Raw genomic sequence first — 18,621 nt, forward strand, 5'->3', positions numbered from 1 at the left:
CCCCTTTCTTTGCCTTAATTTCCTTATGTGCAAATTAGGGATAACGACACTGACTGACTTCCTGGAGGGTTGTGATAGGTGCACTTTAGTTTAGTACATGCATCCTCTGTCAGCAGGCTACGCACATCACAAGGCCCCCCCATCATTCCAGCCCAGCCAGCACTCCTAGGCGGTTTCCTGCTCCTTGCCAATACACTAACCTCTCCGCTGATCCCTACAGATGCTGTGTCCCTTCCTGCCTGCAGGATGGGGGCCATGAAGCCAGCACTGGCCTTGCTGTCCCTGGCCTACCTACTGCACACAGCCGCCACCCTGAAAATCTGCGCTTTCAACATCAAGAGCTTTGGAGACCGCAAGCTGTCTGACGAGACCACTGCGGGCATCATTGTGAAAGTGAGTAGTACAGGCCGCCGGGCTCCAGGCTGCCTGGAGTTACGGCTTGACAGGGGTAAGGGCTGAGGCACTGGCAGTGCTGGTTCTAGGGCCAGCTCAGGAACTCAGCGGCAGCCAGGGATGGTTTGTGTTGGCAAGGTTTTAAAAGGGCCCTGTCTCAGGGATGACAACAGGCAAGTCCCAGGGGGATTCCAGAGGATTGGGGGTTCATTCAGGGGGTCACGGAACTAATGATCTCTCTGCTGGGGGAACAGGGGTGGATCCAGGCTGATCACACTCACCCCCCACACCCTGCTGCCTTGGGACTCAGCTCCCCCTGCCCTTGGATGACCAGATGTCCCAATTTTATAGAAGCTGATATTTGCAGCTTTTTCTTATATAGGTGCTGTGAGAAAGTTACTTCTCTATCTTGGTGGGTCCTGCGCTTATTGGCGGATTTTCTTGCCTCAGAGATTCACCATGTGGGTTGGGGAACAGCCCAGAGACCTTCCCCTCTGGAAGAACCCACCGTCCAGGTCAGTTGGGAGGTTTGGGGGGAACCCGGGCCCACCCTCTACTCCGGGTTCCAGCCCAGGGCCCTGTGGACTGCAGCGGTCTATAGTGCCTCCTGTAACAGCTGCATGACAGCTACAATTCCCTGGGCTACTTCCCCATGGCCTTCTCCAAACATCTTCCCTATTCTCACCACAGGACCTTCCTCCTGGTGTCTGATAACACTTGTGCTCCTCAGTCCTCCAGCAGCACACCCTCGCACTCTCAGCTCCTTGCACCTCTTGCTCCCAGCTCCTCATACTCACACCACAAACTGAAGTGAGCTCCTTTTAAAACCCAGGTGCCCTGATTAGCCTGCCTTAATTGATTCGAGCAGCTTCTTCTTAATTGGCTCCAGGTATCCTAATTAGCCTGCCTGCCTGAACTGGTTCTAGCAGGTTCCTGATTACTCTAGTGCAGCTCCTGCACTGGTCATTCAGGGAACAGAAAACTACTCATCCAATGACCAGTATATTTGCCCTCTACCAGACTCCTGTACCCCACTGGTCTGGGTCTGTCACATATCCCTCCCCACTGCTCAACGCCAAGGGGTTGGGCAGCTTGGGACGCCAGACAGTGCACACGTGACAAGCCATCAGTGTTGCCATGACAGCTCCCTGCTCTGTGTTGCACACTGAGCTGGAAAGGTTGGAGGGATAAGAGCCATCTGGTCACCCTTGTGTCCTTCTCCTTGTTCCGCTGCATCCATTGAAGAGGGGCCTGGTCGGTCACGAGGACAAATCTGCGCCCGAGCAGGTAGTAGCGCAATGTTTCCATGGCCCATTTTACAGCGAGGCATTCTCTCTCCACCACTGCATATTTTTGTTCCCTTGGAAGGAGTTTTCGACTGAGGTATAGAATTGGGTGTTCCTCCTCCCCGACCATCTGTGATAGAACGGCCCCCAACCCTACTTCCGATGCATCCGTTTGCAGGATAAACTCCTTGGTGAAATCAGGGGCTATCAGTACGGGGTTACTGCAGAGGGCAGTCCGTAGGTCTGTGAATGCTTCCTCTGCTGCGTCAGACCATCTCACCAGATCAGGTCCACGGGCTTTCACTAGGTCTGTCAGGGGGCTTGCCCTTGTGGCAAAGTGGGGGATAAATAGTCGGTAATACCCCACCACACCTAGGAACGCCCGGACTTGTTTCTTGCGACTTGGTCGGGGCCAATTTTGGATGGCCTCAAACTTGTTCACTTGGGGTTTTACCAGACCTTTTCCCACAATGTAGCCAAGATATTTGGCCTCTGTAAACCCTACAGCGCACTTGGCAGGGTTTGCTGTAAGGCCAGCTCGCCTGAAGGTATCGAGGACTGCCTCCACCTTCTCCAGGTGGGTGTCCCAGTCTGGGGTATGAATGACCACATCGTCCAAGTAGGCAGCAGCATAACTGTTATGCGGGCGTAACAGCTTGTCCATGAGGCGCTGGAAGGTAGCTGGGGCCCCATGTAGTCCAAAAGGGAGGACAGTATATTGAAAAAGACCCTCTGGTGTAGAGAATGCATTTTTTTCCTTTGCGTCTTCTGCAAGGGGAATCTGCCAGTACCCCTTTGTCATGTCTAGGGTAGTCAAGTACTGGGCATTACCCAGACAGTCCACTTGCTCATCTATGCAAGGTATGGGGTACGCGTCGAACTGGGATACTTAGTTTCGTCGCCGGAAGTCGTTGCAAAATCTTGTGGTGCCATCAGGTTTGGGCACCAGCACGATTGGGCTGGACCACTGACTGTGGGATTCTTCGATGAACCCCAGCTCCAGTATTTTTTTTTTTTTTTTTACTTCTGCTTTTATTTCCTCCCTTTTTTGCTGCTGGCACCCGATAGGGCCTCATTGTTACTCTGGCCCCAAGGTTCGTGACGATGTGGTGATATGTCTCGGTTGTTCGACTCCGTTTTGTCGAGAACACATCTTGGTTCCAGAAGATCATCTCAGACACCTCATTCTTCTGGTCTGGTGTTAAATCGGGAGACACTCTCACCTGTTTGGAAGACTTGTTTTCCTGGGTTAGGTCTTTTTGGACCATTGTGCATGCCTCTTGTGCATGCCAGGGTTTCAGAAGGTTAATGTGATAAATCTGTTCATGTTTTCTGCATCCTGGCTGCTGCACCTTGTAGGTTACTTCCCCCACAGGTTCAACCACCTCATAGGGCCCCTGTCATTGGGCCAGAAGCTTGCTTTCTGCCATGGGTACCAACACCATAACCCGATCCCCTGGTTGGAACTGTCGCAGTTTTGCCTGGCAATTGTAATGGGTCCGCTGGGCCTCCTGTGCCTTCTCCAAATGTTCCCGTACAATAGGGGTAACCCGGGCTATCCGGTCTCGCATCTGCATTACATGCTCTATTATATTTCTCCCCTCATTGGGTTCCTCTTCCCAGATCTCTTTGGCGATATCTAGTATGCCACGGGGGTGACGCCATATAATAACTCGAAGGGGGAAAACCCAGTTGAGGCCTGAGGTACCTCCCGGATAGTGAACATAAGGTAGGGTAGTAGGGTGTCCCAATCCTTCCCGTCCCAACTTACCACCTTCCTTATCATAGCCTTGAGGGTTCGGTTAAACCTTTCTAGCAACCCATCAGTCTGCGGATGGTAGACTGAAGTTCTCAGGGTATGTATATGGAGCAGCGTACAGAGGTCCTTCATTAGCTTCGACATAAATGGGGTTCCTTGGTCGGTTAATATCTCCTTCGGTAGCCCCATTCGGGCAAAGATCCCCACCAGCTCTTTGGCTATAGTTTTCGAGGCTGTGTTCTGCAAGGGGATGGCTTCTGGGTAGCGAGTAGCATAGTCCAAAACAACAAGTCTATATTGGTGGCCCTGAGCCGTCTTCTCCAGGGGTCCCACTAGGTCCATGGCTATTCGCTCAAAGGGGACCTCTATGATGGGAAGGGGTACTAAAGGTGCCCTTAAGTGGGGACGGGGACTGTGCAGCTGACACTCTGGGCAGGAGGCACAGTACCTCCGTACTTCATGTACTCCAGGCCAGAAGAACTGTCGTAGGACTCATGCCAGGGTCTTCTCTACCCCCAAATGCCCCCCAAAAAGATGACTATGAGCAAAACTTAATACAGCGTTCTGGTGTTTTTGAGGTACCAGGATCTGCTGTACCTTCTGCCCCTGTACTGGTGCAACCCGGTATAAGAGATCCTTCTTCATTAAGAAGTAGGGTCCTGGTCCCTGGGTTTTCCCTTCCACGGGGACCCCGTCTATTTCAGTCACCTCCTTCCTAATGTTGTCATACCTTGGGTCTTCTGCCTGGTCCCATCCAAAGTTTCCTCTCCCAGGGCTAATCTGCCCAAGATCTAGGGGCCCAGTCTCTGTTGCCTCTACTGGTTCAGAAGCATTAGGGTGGGGGTCAGACTCAGGTGCTTCTCCCTCCTGCGTGGCCTCCATTTCAGCTGCGCGGGTCCGCCTACCTACAAGAGTGACCCTCTGGCTTTGGGTCAGTATTCGGGTTCCCAAGGCCTTAGCTGCCCTTCTTTCCCTTTTTGTCTTTCTACCCTGTCTGGGAGAGGAGAACAAATCTGGGGATATTTCAGAGAAGATTGGGGGTTGACAGTCTGCTGTGGATGCCTCACCAATTTTAGGGTCCCCATCTTTCTCCAATCCCCCTACTGGGAGTAAGTTTCCAAATCCTGGGAAGTCCCTCCCTATGAGCACCGGGTATGGGAGTTTAGGGACTACACCTGCTGCTACCTCAGTAGTGTTCCCTTGGATCTCAATTTTTACTGGGATGGTGGGGTAGTAACTAACTGTCCCATGGACACGTTATTCCCGTATGTTTAGCCTGCAGCAGCTGACTACACTTCATGAGCTTCCCTGAGATAAGCGTGATAGCACTCCCCGAATCAACCAGTGCCGTGGTCCCTACCCCATTTAGTTTCACTGGTCTGGTATACATATGTGGGGTTAGTGAGACCCCCACAAGGTGGATTAGGGAACATGGATCTGCCCAGTTCCCCAGGTTACACTGCATAGGCTCCTCAGCATTGGGACACTGTGCAGCTATATGTCCCCACTCCCCGCAGGCATAACATCTGTATGGAGCCCTAGGCGTTCCCCGGTCTCTTGGTTTGGGCCGTCTAACATCACGATCCTCTTCTCCCTCAGTGCTCCGACTCTTTGTGGCCTCTGATGGGCCTTCAGCCTCTCTCATTTTCCACCTGGGCCCTCCTGGTGGCCCAGTCACCCGAACTTTAGGGCTTGGTGCTGCTAGTTTAACCCGGGGTGCCTCTTCCTTAACTGGTCAGGTCAGCTCCCTCACTGTCCTTCGCCTCTCTACCAGAGCAACAACCTCGTCATAGGTGGAGGGTTCGTTCTGGCTTACCCAGGCACAAAGGTCTGGTGGTAGTCCCCTCATGTATCGGTCAATGACCAGAACTGCTAGTATCTCTTCCGGACTCCGGGACTCTGTTTGCAACCACTTTCGTGCGAGATGGATGAGGTCATGCAATTGGGACTGCGGGGTTTTGTCTTCCTGGTACCTCCAACCGTGATACTGCTGGGCCCACACTGCTGTTGTTACCCCAGATCTGGCCAGGATCTCTGCTTTCAGCTGGGGGTAGTCTGCCGCAGCCTCTTCAGGCAGATCATGGTAGGCCTTCTGGGCCTCCCCACACAGGAATGGGGCAAGGATGCCAGACCACTGATCTTGAGGCCAGGCCTCCCATAGGGCTGTCCTCTCAAAGGCCAGAATGTATGCCTCTACATCCTCCTCCCGTGTCATTTTCTGCAGTCAATGGCTGGCCCGTATGAGCCGCGTCCCATCATGCCGTGATTCAGCTCTGTAAGGAACTTTACCTGGTTTACCAGTTCCCGCAACATAGCTCGGTCTTGAGCAGCCTGGTCCATCAGCAGACAATTAGTCTCTTGCTGCAGCCGCCCTGCCTCCTGTTGGGCAGCTGCCTGGACACGGGTAGCCTCTTGCTGGGCCGCTGTAGCTTGTATCAGTGCCCGCACTACGTCATCCATTGTGGTGAAAAAAAAAAAAAACCCTCTCCTTTTTTTTTTTTTTTAAATCACCCTCCTTCTTTCGCCACGCTGTGCACCCCAAGACCTCCCCTCCCCCCCAACACCAGTGTGACAAAGTTCCTTCTCTATCTTGGTGGGTCCTGCGTTTATTGGCAGATTTTCTTGCCTCAGAGATTCACCATGTGGGTTGAGGAACAGCCCAGAGACCTTCCCCTCTGGAAGAACCCACCGTCCAGGTCAATTGGGAGGTTTGGGGGGAACCTGGGCCCGCCCTCTACTCCGGGTTCCAGCCTTGGGCCCTGTGGACTGCAGCTGTCTATAGTGCCTCCTGTAACAGCCACATGACAGCTACAATTCCCTGGGCTACTTCCCCATGGCCTCCTCCAAACACCTTCCCTATTCTCACCACAGGACCTTCCTCCTGGTGTCTGATACGCTTGTGCTCCTCAGTCCTCCAGCAGCACACCCTCTCACTCTCAGCTCCTTGCACTTCTTGCTCCCAGCTCCTCACACTCACACCACAAACTGAAGTGAGCTCCTTTTTTTAAAATCCAGGTGCCCTGATTAGCCTGCCTTAATTGATTCTAGCAGCTTCTTCTTAATTGGCTCCAGGTATCCTAATTAGCCTGCCTGCCTTAACTGGTTCTAGCAGGTTCCTGATTACTCTAGTGCAGCCCCTGCTCTGGTCACTCAGGGAACAGAAAACTACTCATCCAGTGACCAGTATATTTGCCCTCTACCAGACTCCTGTACCCCACTGTGGGTCTGTCACAGTGCCTATTACCCCCACCCCTGGCCCCATTTTTCACACTCGCTGCCTGGTCACCCTACACCCCACTCACCCAGGGCATGGTCTCCATGTGGAGGTGGGCCCTCACCAGCTCCCAGCTGGCAGAGGAGCGGCTGGGGCTGGGAGAACACATTAGTCGGGCTAGTGGCTGGGGTGGGCAGCCCCTACAGTCCCTGCCCCTGCTCCATATGTCGTCATGCTAGGTAACGGGGGGCACTCGCTGCTGGGGCAGGGCAGTGGGGACCTCCCAGTTACTCCAGCCAGGCTCCGCTGGTGACACTTGCCCTGCTGGGGGGACTTTCAGGGCGGATGAGGCAGAGCGACCGCTGGGATCCTGGATCTCCTGCTGGAGACAGGCAGGGAGCTGATATCCCAGGATCTTGCTTGGTTCCAGCCCTTTAAAGTGGCTGTGGGCAGAAAACGACTGTGAAAGGCTGGGCCAAATCCATCCCTAGGGTAACCTCACTGCAGATGGTGGAGTTACCCCAGGGAGAGCCAGGCCCCATCCTGGCAGCCCCTCTATAGTCTCCCTCGGGAGGGGCCAGTGGCAGTGAAGAAAGGCTGGGGATGCCAGGGCTCAGCAGCCAGGTACACTGGCACCTCCCTGAGCCCAGTGTGCCCCTCCCCCATTCCTCCCTCCCCCTGGGACAGATGCCACTTGGCTAGTCACAGGGCCCTCTCACCCTGGGAAATGGCTGGAGGTTGCAGGGCCACCCCAGCCTGGCAGCAAGCGCCCTTGCTCAGAGCCCAGCCAGCTCAGCGTTGCAGGGTCAGCTGGCCCGGCCATTCCTCTGGTGCTGAACCCAGCCCACGGCCTGCAGACACGGCCCCTCTGACTCCCTGACCCCCTTCTCCTCCTCCCCCATCCCCACTGCTAGGAGCAAAGAGACCCACCAGCAAGGCGTCCCTGGCTCTGAGCACCAGGGAAACCAAATAGCACTGAGCCAGGAGGTGCCCAGGCTGTGGGCTGGCTGGGTGCACTGCAATTGCACCCTGCCCAGGGCTCTTTGCAGTCCTGTAGCATGACATGCTGGCTCAGCTGCCTCCTCTCTGGAAAGAGAGCGACTTTCAAGCCAGAGGAGAGGCACCGCCATTCTTGTGCTCACCTCTGGGGGAAGCCACAGAGATGGGCCCAACCCAGCCCAAATCTGGGCCTGGACTCCTGACTGCAGTGCTCTGCGCTCCTACACAGTGGCTGGGCTCTGGTGTGTGGAGCAGGCCCAGGCAGAGACAGGCTCCGCTGTGACCCAGGCCAGGACCTGGAGCAGGACCTGGGTTTTGCTGCACAGTGCCCCCTCCTTGTCTCTTAGCTCCAAGGGGGTGCTGAGGCTGTGCATCAAGAGGCCAGGCTCTTCACTGTTCTGTGACCCCAGGCAAGTCCCTCCCCCTCTCGGGGATGACATCCATGCCCTGGTGAGACTGGCAGGGCACAGGCACCTGCTACTACCTTGATTCCCCAGGTTGCAGAGTCAGGGGGCTCCGTCCATCCCCCAGTGGGGCTGTAGCCCTGTCCGTGAGGCTGGCCCATTGCACACATACAATTCGAATGGCGCGTCCTTCTCTGGGGCTGCGCATTGTACCGTGCCGGTGTCCACTGACCGCAGAGCCCAGCGCTCTGCACCCAGCCCACAGCTGATCCACATCAGGGCAGGGAACAGAGCTGCCGTTTGCTCCCGGCTGTGCGCTGACAGCTGCCCCTGTGCCGCCCGCAGATCCTGTCACGGTACGACATCGCCCTGGTGCAGGAGGTGCGGGACGCCGATCTCAGTGCCGTGACCAGCCTCCTGGACCAGCTCAACAGGTAACCTCCGGAGTGGGTGGCAGGGACATGTCTCAGTCCCCATCAGTGATTGTGACGAGAGTCCCAGGGGAGCCAACTGAGGTCACTCAATCAGGGTGAACTGCAAAGAACGGGGCAGACAATCCCCAAAGCTGGTGGATTTTCCAATACTTAGAGTTACCAAACCATCACAAAACTGCTTCTATAATACCTCACTGGCTACCCAGAAGTCAATAACACAGTTCCCTTAAAGCAACCCGGCCTCAGGCCTCCACCCAGAAACCCAAGTCAGATATGATGAGAATTACTGAAAATCTTATTCATCATATAAGAAAGTGCTTAATCCCAAAGGATCGGACACATCACCTCCCAGGTTAATGAATATTCCAGATCTTACCCAAATACATGCTACAGCCAATTCTTATTCACTGAACTAAAATTTATTAAAAAAAAGAAGAGAGTATTGGTTAAAAGATCAATATACATACAGACATGAGTACAGTTCTTGAGATTAAATTCATAGTAGAGATGGTGAGCTTTGTAGTTGCAGAGTTCTTTCAGAATGAGTTCATAGGTTATAGTTCAATGTTTATATTCAGGGTGTTCCAGCTTAGGACTGGGATCTCAGCCTTACGACTTAAGCTTCCCCTGCATGAAGCATCATGCACGTCAGAGATAAAAAGGATTGGGACCCAAGGCATCTTTATACAGTTTCAGGCCTTCTTGTGATAGCTCAAGTCCTTAGGCAAACAATAGGCACTCAGGCGGACTTTGAAGTGGATCCATTTCCTAAGCATCGCTGGTAATTATCTACACAGATTAACGTAAGGCAAATGCCCGTTTTCCATCATTCTCAGGTGATTTGCTGTACATTTGAAAGAGAGACGAACAAAGTGATATCCTATGTTTACAGTTCATTTAAATATTAATTCCCTTTTGATCTCTGAATCAATAGCTATAGTGACACACAGGAACTGTCTGTTTTCCTGGCTAACATTTACAAGATATAAGGATACACATACAATTACCATCCCCTCCATTTCTCTAACAATACAGGTTTGCATTTCAAAGTTCTAGCCTATCTAGTATGGAGTGGCCCTAAGTACCATTCAAACGTCTCTAATGGTTGACTCTGTGTCATTTATCCTGAAGGATGCTTAACGCTTTCTGGCCATACATCACACTTTGTATAAGATTTGTTGCAATTATATAACAGTGGTAGCAACAATGATTTGAATGGTCATATTTTAATTAGACAATGTCACAGTGATAAACGAGGCCATAGAGCAGCCACCAGGCAAAGGGGCTGACTCCATGCTCCAGGGTCTGGGAGGCTGAATCCAGCCTTGTCAGCACAAGGTCCTCAGCACAAGGTCCTCAGGACGGGGCCACGTATGCGTGCATAGGGCTGTGTCAGTGTCAGGAGGGGACTCATGCCCTGTGCAGCAGCAGGTGGCGTGTAACCATGTGTCCTAGGCCTGACAGTGAGAGAGTCTCCTTCAGCTTCTGCAGTTGGTGGGCGCGCAGAGGGCCCACACAAGAGTGCAAGCTGGAGATCAGCTGTGAAAGGTGCGAGCACAGGGCGCAGGAGCATTGTGGGCTGCCTAATTAGCTGGTACCTGTAGGGAGAAGACCTGAGTGCCAAGTAAGTGCCTAGTGCCAGGACCCTCCTCCACCCCACACAAAGTGCAGGGCAAAGGGAAGCAGAGGGAGAGTAAAGTGGGGAATGGCTCATGAAGGACTGAAAGTGTTTATCTGTCAGGTCTGCGCCCAAGGCCTGGTTCCATTGGCACTTTCGCTGGGTACATTGGGGGCACCCCACTGACACTGTTGGAGAGGGAGGCTCAGACCCGAGGCCAGCCTGTGAGGTCATCATCGCTGTTCTTCTTTGTGTCCCCCCACAGTGCATCAAAGCATCAGTACAGCTATGAGATCAGCGAGCCCCTGGGTCGGGAGAACTACATGGAGATGTACCTCTTCATCTACAGGTAACGGGGCTCATGGGAGAGGCTGCATCAGCAGCTGCCAGCCCGGAGACAGGCCTGGCTTGCCTCCCCCTGTGTACATCAGCAGCAACTCCTGGGGAACCTGACCCACGGCATCTGTGGTGCTCCTGGCCTCACACAGAGTGGCCCCTCATACCTCCTCTCAGGCCCCTTTAAGCTGGCAGGGTGGTGTAGAGGGGTCTTAGTTTAAACAAGACTGAGGCCCATAGTGTTTGGGCACAAGGCGATCTCATGGTCTGGGGAGAGTGAGGGCTGGGACCTGGGGGTCAGAGCTAAGGCCCTTTGCGTCACAGTAGCTGTGTATTTCCATGCTTCTAAACACATCCGTTGGGCAGCATGTCCCACATGCAGCATTTCCTGCCTGGGCAATATTTGCTTGGGGGACGTCATGGGACAAGCACCCCCCATCCCCTCTTGGGGCAGGGTGAGGTTTATTATTTCCCCGCAGCTGAGTCTGTACGATCACCCCTTGTCTTGGGACAGTGTTGCCAAGGGGCAAAAATCAATATGAGTGCCCTCCCTCAGGGCTGTGTGCTCCAACGGCCAGATTTAGTATATCTGCCCTCAGGGCCGCCCAGAGGATTCAGGAGGCCTGGGGCAAAGCAATTTTGGGGGGCTCTTCCATAAAAAAAAGTTGCAATACTATAGTAACATATATTTGGAAATGTAAAAAATAACCAGTGAAATACATTCAAAAATTAATTTGTAATAATTTGAAAATACACTAAATACATTATTTAAAAACATTAAATGCTTTAATGGTATGTATGCATTTGCAGTTACATAATGGGCTGTTGCTGGGTGATGGTGATGGTTGGTGCCAATGGGCTGTAGCTGCCTGGGGGTGGTGCTGCTGTTGCCCAGGGCTGGGTGGGGAGCTGGGCTCTGGGTTGGGGGGTGCCTGGCTCACAGGGGCTGGACTCAGGGCTGTGAGGGGATGGGGTCGGAGGGGGGTGTCCGGCTCAGAGGGGCTGGGCTCGGAGCTGGGGGTCAGGGCTGTGGGGGGGATGGGGGTCGAGGGGTGTCCGGCTCAGAGGGGCTGGGCTCGGAGATGGGGGTCAGGGCTGTGGGGGGGATAGAGTCGGGGGAGATCCTGACTCAGAGGGGCTGGGCTCAGAGCTGGGGGTCAGGGCTGTGGGGGATGGGGTCAGGGGGGTGCCCAGCCCTGGCCCCTTACTATGCCGCTTACCCCCTCTCCCGGAGTCTCAGCGCGCCGCATCCAGCGCTGCAGTGGCGTGGTGTTTCCAGAGGGGCCTGAGCTCCCGCTGCTCGCAGCCCCACCCCCTTATCAGCTGAGATGCCAGGGGATGGGGGAAGACGGAGGCAGAGGGAGCCTCCGACATACTCATGGAGGCCCCTGTGGGGCCTGGGGCAAATTGCCCCACTCGCCCCCCCCCGGCCGGCCCTGTCTGCCCTCTCCTTCAGGCCTGTAGGGCCTAATGGCCAGTCAGGGGTAGGGTGACCAGACAGCAAGTGTGAAAAATCGGAATGGGGGTGGGGGGTAATAGGAGCCTATAAAAGAAAAAGACCCAAAAATCGGGACTGTCCCTATAAAATCGGGACATCTGGTCACCCTAGTCAGGGGAGTGGGCCACCACCCAGGGTGGGTGGCAGCCAGGTAGGGGGACCCAGTCCCTCCCTGCTCCACCAGGTCCCAGCTCAGTGCCAAGTATGTTTGCCACTTTGTCAGAAGGGCATTCATCTGAAACACACTAACACCATCCAGCACATTGACTAATTCCCCTGAGCTACTTCCTACACTGTCCAGGTGCAGTGGTCCTGGCATCTCCAAGGTATTTGGGCTCCTCAGCCTATGGGGCTCTCAGCAGCTCTGTCACTCCTTGGGCATCCGCAGGATCTTGGGCATTCACCTGGGTCTCAGGCTAAATCTTTTGTGGACTCCTTAGACATAGTCCGTGGACCCCCAGGGGTCCGTAGACCACAGGTTGAGAATCACTGCTCTAGAGGACATCAGTATCGTGCTGTATCCGAGCAGTCCTGATGTGTTAAAACCCGAGTCAAATAACAGAGAACAGAGTCATGGACGAAAATGAACAAAATGTATAGTGACCCATTGCTGCCTGATGCTCTCAGCACCCTGGGGCTGGCTTAGCAAGTAGCTCTGAGATGGACCAAAGGGACTCTACTGCCCCAGACCACCCCACTGTGTTCAAACAGCTGAACAAATGAACTAATGAACAACGGGCTAGAGCTGCAGCTGGTGTTGATGGGGGCAGCGCCATTGAGGGCCATGGAGCTATATCAACTGACACCAGCTGAGGATCTGGCCCATTGCCTCAGGACCAACGTCTCCTGTGTTGACAAGGAAGGTCTCAGCACTGAGGAGCTGTAGCAGCAGGTGATCCACTGGGCATGAGAGGTCTGCCTTCTGGTGACACATTAGGCTGGAGATGTACTGACAAAGCTGCACTGTAGGAGCTGGGGACCAGGGTGCAACAGGCTGGGATTGAGGGGCACCGGCACAGCTGTGGGTGGGGAGCCCAGGGCTGGGAAGGTCGGGGGCTGTGGGTCATGATTGAGGGGTGCTGGCAGAACTGTGGGTGGGGAGCCAAGTGTTGGGACAGTAGGGGGCTGTGGGTCAGGATTGAGGGGCACTGGCACAGCTGTTGGTGGGGAGACAAGGGCTGGGACAGTAGGGGGCTGTGGGTTAGGACTGAGAGGTGGGGAACCCCTACCAAGCCAAACTCTCTGGCATGAACAGCCAGAGCTCCCTTCCCATCCTCTTACTGATTCTCTCCTCTCCCTGCTGTTTCTCCCCAGGACGCAGGTGGTGTCTGTAGTGGCCACGTACCAGTACCCAGACCCAAGCAACACCTTCAGTCGGGCGCCCTTCATCGTGAAGTTCTCGTCCCCCAACTCGAGTAAGCAGAGCCCACTGGCAGGAGTAACCTCAGCCCTGCTGAACCCCCGCCCAGCCCCACGCAGGGCCCTGCCGCCGGTTTGCACCATCCTGGAGCTCAAGGCACCAGTTAGAGACTCAGAGTAGCCGTGAGCCCCACTGAGCTGGAGCAGGCTGGCGAGCCGCATCCCCAAGTAGGGTGAATGTCTGGGAAGGGGTAGCTCTGAGCGATGCAGGAGCCACGTGCTGGCTCGTGTGCTGCGCTGAGGGGGTGACAGATTCATGGCCCCAGGACGGGTGCATTGTCACTATCTCCGGCAGGGAGGGACCCAGCCCTTCTGCTCTGGGCTCAGGCCCTGCTGCTGGAGGACAGGGAGACTCTGCTAGGTCTGGGAAGTGTGGCTGTGGGGGTCCACTCCCCCCAGCAGAGGGTACTGGCTCATACAGTACGCGGGGGACTGAACCCTGCAGTCACATTCAGCTACAACCTGGCGTATGTGCATAGTGAGAGCTGCACAGGAGGGATGTTGTGAGATGCTCGGATCTCCACTCCAGATTCCCCATTCTCACCCACGCAGTGGGGCACAGGGCTCTGGCTATGTTGGCTAATAGGGGACAGGACACTCATGGATGTAGACGAGGGGAGGGCAAACTACGGCCCGCGGGCTGGATCCGGCCCATCAGGGCTTTCAATCCGGCCTGTGGGACTGCCAGCCCCATGGCACGGCAGGTCTAAGGCAGGCTCCCTGCCTGCCCTGGCCCCGCACCGCTCCCGGAAGCGGCCAGCACCACGTCTCTGCAGCCCGGGCGGAGGGGGTGACAGAGGGCTCCGTGTGCTGCCCTTGCCTGCAGGCACCGCCCCCCACAGCTCCCATTGGCCGGGAATGGGGAACCGTACTCAATGGGAGCTTCGGGTGTGGTACCCGCAGGCAAGGGCAGCACATGGTGCAGCTGCCTGCCCCACCCCACCCCCAGGAGCCACTGCTGGACATGCTGGCCACTTCCGGGAGCAGCGCAGGGCCAGGGCAGGCAGGGAGCCTGCCTTAGCCCCACTGTGCACTGCTGCCACCCCGGAGCCACTCAAGGTAAGCGGTGCTGGGCCGGAGCATGCACCCCAAACCCCTCCTGCACCCCGCACCCCAACCCCCCGCCGCACCCCTGCCACACCCCAACCCCTTGCCCTGAGCCCCCAACCCCTTGCCCTGAGCCCCTTCCTGCACACCCCGCACTCCCTCCTGCACCCCAACCCCCTGCCTCAGCCCTACATCCATAGTCCTGCATGCAATTTTCCTACCCAGATGTGGCCCTTGGGCCAAACGTTTTCCCACCCCGATGTAGACGAAGGGAGAGAGCTGAACATGACCCCTGGGCGGGGGCACTTTTGTCCCCACTAGGTCAGTGCGCCCCAGGGCAGCGCTGCTGAGGGTGTTACTGAAGCTGACGGACAAACTTATGGTACAAGACTGCGTATGTATGATGGCTCTGAGTGTGTGTGTATGATGGCTGGGTGTGTGTGAGTGTGAGGTGTCTGTATGAAAGCTCTGTATGTGTGCGAGATGGCTCTCTGTGTGTATATGTGCAATGACTAGGCGAGTGTACATGTGTGATGACTGTGTGTGTGAAAGTTCTGTGTTCGCGCGCCATGGCTGGCTGGGTGTGTGCACGTGTGCGATGACTGTGTGTGTCTGTGAGAGCTTTGCATGTGTGCGAGAGGGCTCTCTGTGCACGTGTGTGATGACTGTGTGTGTCTGTGAGAGCTTTGCATGTGTGCGAGAGGGCTCTGTGTGCACGTGTGTGATGACTGTGTGTGTCTGTGAGAGCTTTGCATGTGTGCGAGGGCTCTCTGTGCACGTGTGTGATGACTGTGTGTGTCTGTGAGAGCTTTGCATGTGTGCGAGAGGGCTCTGTGTGCACGTGTGCGATGACTGTGTGTGTCTGTGAGAGCTTTGCATGTGTGCGAGAGGGCTCTGTGTGCACGTGTGCGATGACTGTGTGTGTCTGTGAGAGCTTTGCATGTGTGCGAGAGGGCTCTCTGTGCACGTGTGTGATGACTGTGTGTGTCTGTGAGAGCTTTGCATGTGTGCGAGAGGGCTCTCTGTGCACGTGTGTGATGACTGTGTGTGTCTGTGAGAGCTTTGCATGTGTGCGAGAGGGCTCTCTGTGCACGTGTGTGATGACTGTGTGTGTCTGTGAGAGCTTTGCATGTGTGCGAGAGGGCTCTCTGTGCACGTGTGTGATGACTGTGTGTGTCTGTGAGAGCTTTGCATGTGTGCGAGAGGGCTCTCTGTGCACGTGTGTGATGACTGTGTGTGTCTGTGAGAGCTTTGCATGTGTGCGAGAGGGCTCTGTGTGCACGTGTGTGATGACTGTGTGTGTCTGTGAGAGCTTTGCATGTGTGCGAGGGCTCTCTGTGCACGTGTGCGATGACTGTGTGTGTCTGTGAGAGCTTTGCATGTGTGCGAGAGGGCTCTGTGTGCACGTGTGCGATGACTGTGTGTGTCTGTGAGAGCTTTGCATGTGTGCGAGAGGGCTCTGTGTGCACGTGTGTGATGACTGTGTGTGTCTGTGAGAGCTTTGCATGTGTGCGAGAGGGCTCTCTGTGCACGTGTGTGATGACTGTGTGTGTCTGTGAGAGCTTTGCATGTGTGCGAGAGGGCTCTCTGTGCACGTGTGTGATGACTGTGTGTGTCTGTGAGAGCTTTGCATGTGTGCGAGAGGGCTCTCTGTGCACGTGTGTGATGACTGTGTGTGTCTGTGAGAGCTTTGCATGTGTGCGAGAGGGCTCTCTGTGCACGTGTGTGATGACTGTGTGTGTCTGTGAGAGCTTTGCATGTGTGCGAGAGGGCTCTCTGTGCACGTGTGTGATGACTGTGTGTGTCTGTGAGAGCTTTGCATGTGTGCGAGAGGGCTCTCTGTGCACGTGTGCGATGACTGTGTGTGTCTGTGAGAGCTTTGCATGTGTGCGAGAGGGCTCTCTGTGCACGTGTGCGATGACTGTGTGTGTCTGTGAGAGCTTTGCATGTGTGCGAGAGGGCTCTCTGTGCACGTGTGCGATGACTGTGTGTGTCTGTGAGAGCTTTGCATGTGTGCGAGAGGGCTCTGTGTGCACGTGTGCGATGACTGTGTGTGTCTGTGAGAGCTTTGCATGTGTGCGAGAGGGCTCTCTGTGCACGTGTGTGATGACTGTGTGTGTCTGTGAGAGCTTTGCATGTGTGCGAGAGGGCTCTCTGTGCACGTGTGTGATGACTGTGTGTGTCTGTGAGAGCTTTGCATGTGTGCGAGAGGGCTCTCTGTGCACGTGTGTGATGACTGTGTGTGTCTGTGAGAGCTTTGCATGTGTGCGAGAGGGCTCTCTGTGCACGTGTGTGATGACTGTGTGTGTCTGTGAGAGCTTTGCATGTGTGCGAGAGGGCTCTCTGTGCACGTGTGCGATGACTGTGTGTGTCTGTGAGAGCTTTGCATGTGTGCGAGAGGGCTCTCTGTGCACGTGTGCGATGACTGTGTGTGTCTGTGAGAGCTTTGCATGTGTGCGAGAGGGCTCTCTGTGCACGTGTGCGATGACTGTGTGTGTCTGTGAGAGCTTTGCATGTGTGCGAGAGGGCTCTCTGTGCACGTGTGCGATGACTGTGTGTGTCTGTGAGAGCTTTGCATGTGTGCGAGAGGGCTCTCTGTGCACGTGTGCGATGACTGTGTGTGTCTGTGAGAGCTTTGCATGTGTGCGAGAGGGCTCTCTGTGCACGTGTGCGATGACTGTGTGTGTCTGTGAGAGCTTTGCATGTGTGCGAGAGGGCTCTCTGTGCACGTGTGTGATGACTGTGTGTGTCTGTGAGAGCTTTGCATGTGTGCGAGAGGGCTCTCTGTGCACGTGTGTGATGACTGTGTGTGTCTGTGAGAGCTTTGCATGTGTGCGAGAGGGCTCTCTGTGCACGTGTGTGATGACTGTGTGTGTCTGTGAGAGCTTTGCATGTGTGCGAGAGGGCTCTCTGTGCACGTGTGTGATGACTGTGTGTGTCTGTGAGAGCTTTGCATGTGTGCGAGAGGGCTCTCTGTGCACGTGTGTGATGACTGTGTGTGTCTGTGAGAGCTTTGCATGTGTGCGAGAGGGCTCTCTGTGCACGTGTGTGATGACTGTGTGTGTCTGTGAGAGCTTTGCATGTGTGCGAGAGGGCTCTCTGTGCACGTGTGTGATGACTGTGTGTGTCTGTGAGAGCTTTGCATGTGTGCGAGAGGGCTCTCTGTGCACGTGTGTGATGACTGTGTGTGTCTGTGAGAGCTTTGCATGTGTGCGAGAGGGCTCTCTGTGCACGTGTGTGATGACTGTGTGTGTCTGTGAGAGCTTTGCATGTGTGCGAGAGGGCTCTCTGTGCACGTGTGTGATGACTGTGTGTGTCTGTGAGAGCTTTGCATGTGTGCGAGAGGGCTCTCTGTGCACGTGTGTGATGACTGTGTGTGTCTGTGAGAGCTTTGCATGTGTGCGAGAGGGCTCTCTGTGCACGTGTGTGATGACTGTGTGTGTCTGTGAGAGCTTTGCATGTGTGCGAGAGGGCTCTCTGTGCACGTGTGTGATGACTGTGTGTGTCTGTGAGAGCTTTGCATGTGTGCGAGAGGGCTCTGTGTGCACGTGTGTGATGACTGTGTGTGTCTGTGAGAGCTTTGCATGTGTGCGAGAGGGCTCTCTGTGCACGTGTGTGATGACTGTGTGTGTCTGTGAGAGCTTTGCATGTGTGCGAGAGGGCTCTCTGTGCACGTGTGTGATGACTGTGTGTGTCTGTGAGAGCTTTGCATGTGTGCGAGAGGGCTCTCTGTGCACGTGTGTGATGACTGTGTGTGTCTGTGAGAGCTTTGCATGTGTGCGAGAGGGCTCTCTGTGCACGTGTGTGATGACTGTGTGTGTCTGTGAGAGCTTTGCATGTGTGCGAGAGGGCTCTCTGTGCACGTGTGTGATGACTGTGTGTGTCTGTGAGAGCTTTGCATGTGTGCGAGAGGGCTCTCTGTGCACGTGTGTGATGACTCTGTAACTTGTGTCTCTGCAGAGGTGCAGGAGTTTGTGCTGGTGCCCCTGCATACACCCCCCAGCGAGGCTGCGGCAGAGATCGACGCCCTCTACGATGTCTACTTAGATGTCATCGACAAGTGGGGGACTGACGTAAGCAGATGTATCCGGGTGCAAACCCAGCCCCACCCATGTGAACGTATGAAGGGGCTTTAGATTCACAGCTGTTACGGCCAGAAGGGCCCGTTCTGACCATCCAGTCTGAGCTCCTTCATCGTCCAGGCCAGAGAACCC

At 55.1% G+C, this 18,621-nt stretch overlaps 1 protein-coding gene across 1 annotated transcript in view; it reads left to right on the forward strand.

Annotated features, from left to right (window-relative positions):
• DNASE1L2 (deoxyribonuclease 1 like 2) overlaps positions 1-18,621 on the forward strand; it is a 29,658-nt gene that overhangs the window by 6,969 nt on the left and 4,068 nt on the right. Inside the window, exons 2-6 of the mRNA XM_054042668.1 lie at positions 221-393; positions 8,401-8,489; positions 10,373-10,456; positions 13,256-13,356; positions 18,368-18,480. Coding sequence (XP_053898643.1) covers positions 221-393; positions 8,401-8,489; positions 10,373-10,456; positions 13,256-13,356; positions 18,368-18,480 — 560 coding nt within the window. The remainder of the gene's footprint in view (positions 1-220; positions 394-8,400; positions 8,490-10,372; positions 10,457-13,255; positions 13,357-18,367; positions 18,481-18,621) is intronic.

This window comes from Malaclemys terrapin, chromosome 10, assembly GCF_027887155.1.
Source record: "Malaclemys terrapin pileata isolate rMalTer1 chromosome 10, rMalTer1.hap1, whole genome shotgun sequence".
In the NCBI taxonomy this organism is placed as follows: Eukaryota; Metazoa; Chordata; order Testudines; family Emydidae; genus Malaclemys; species Malaclemys terrapin.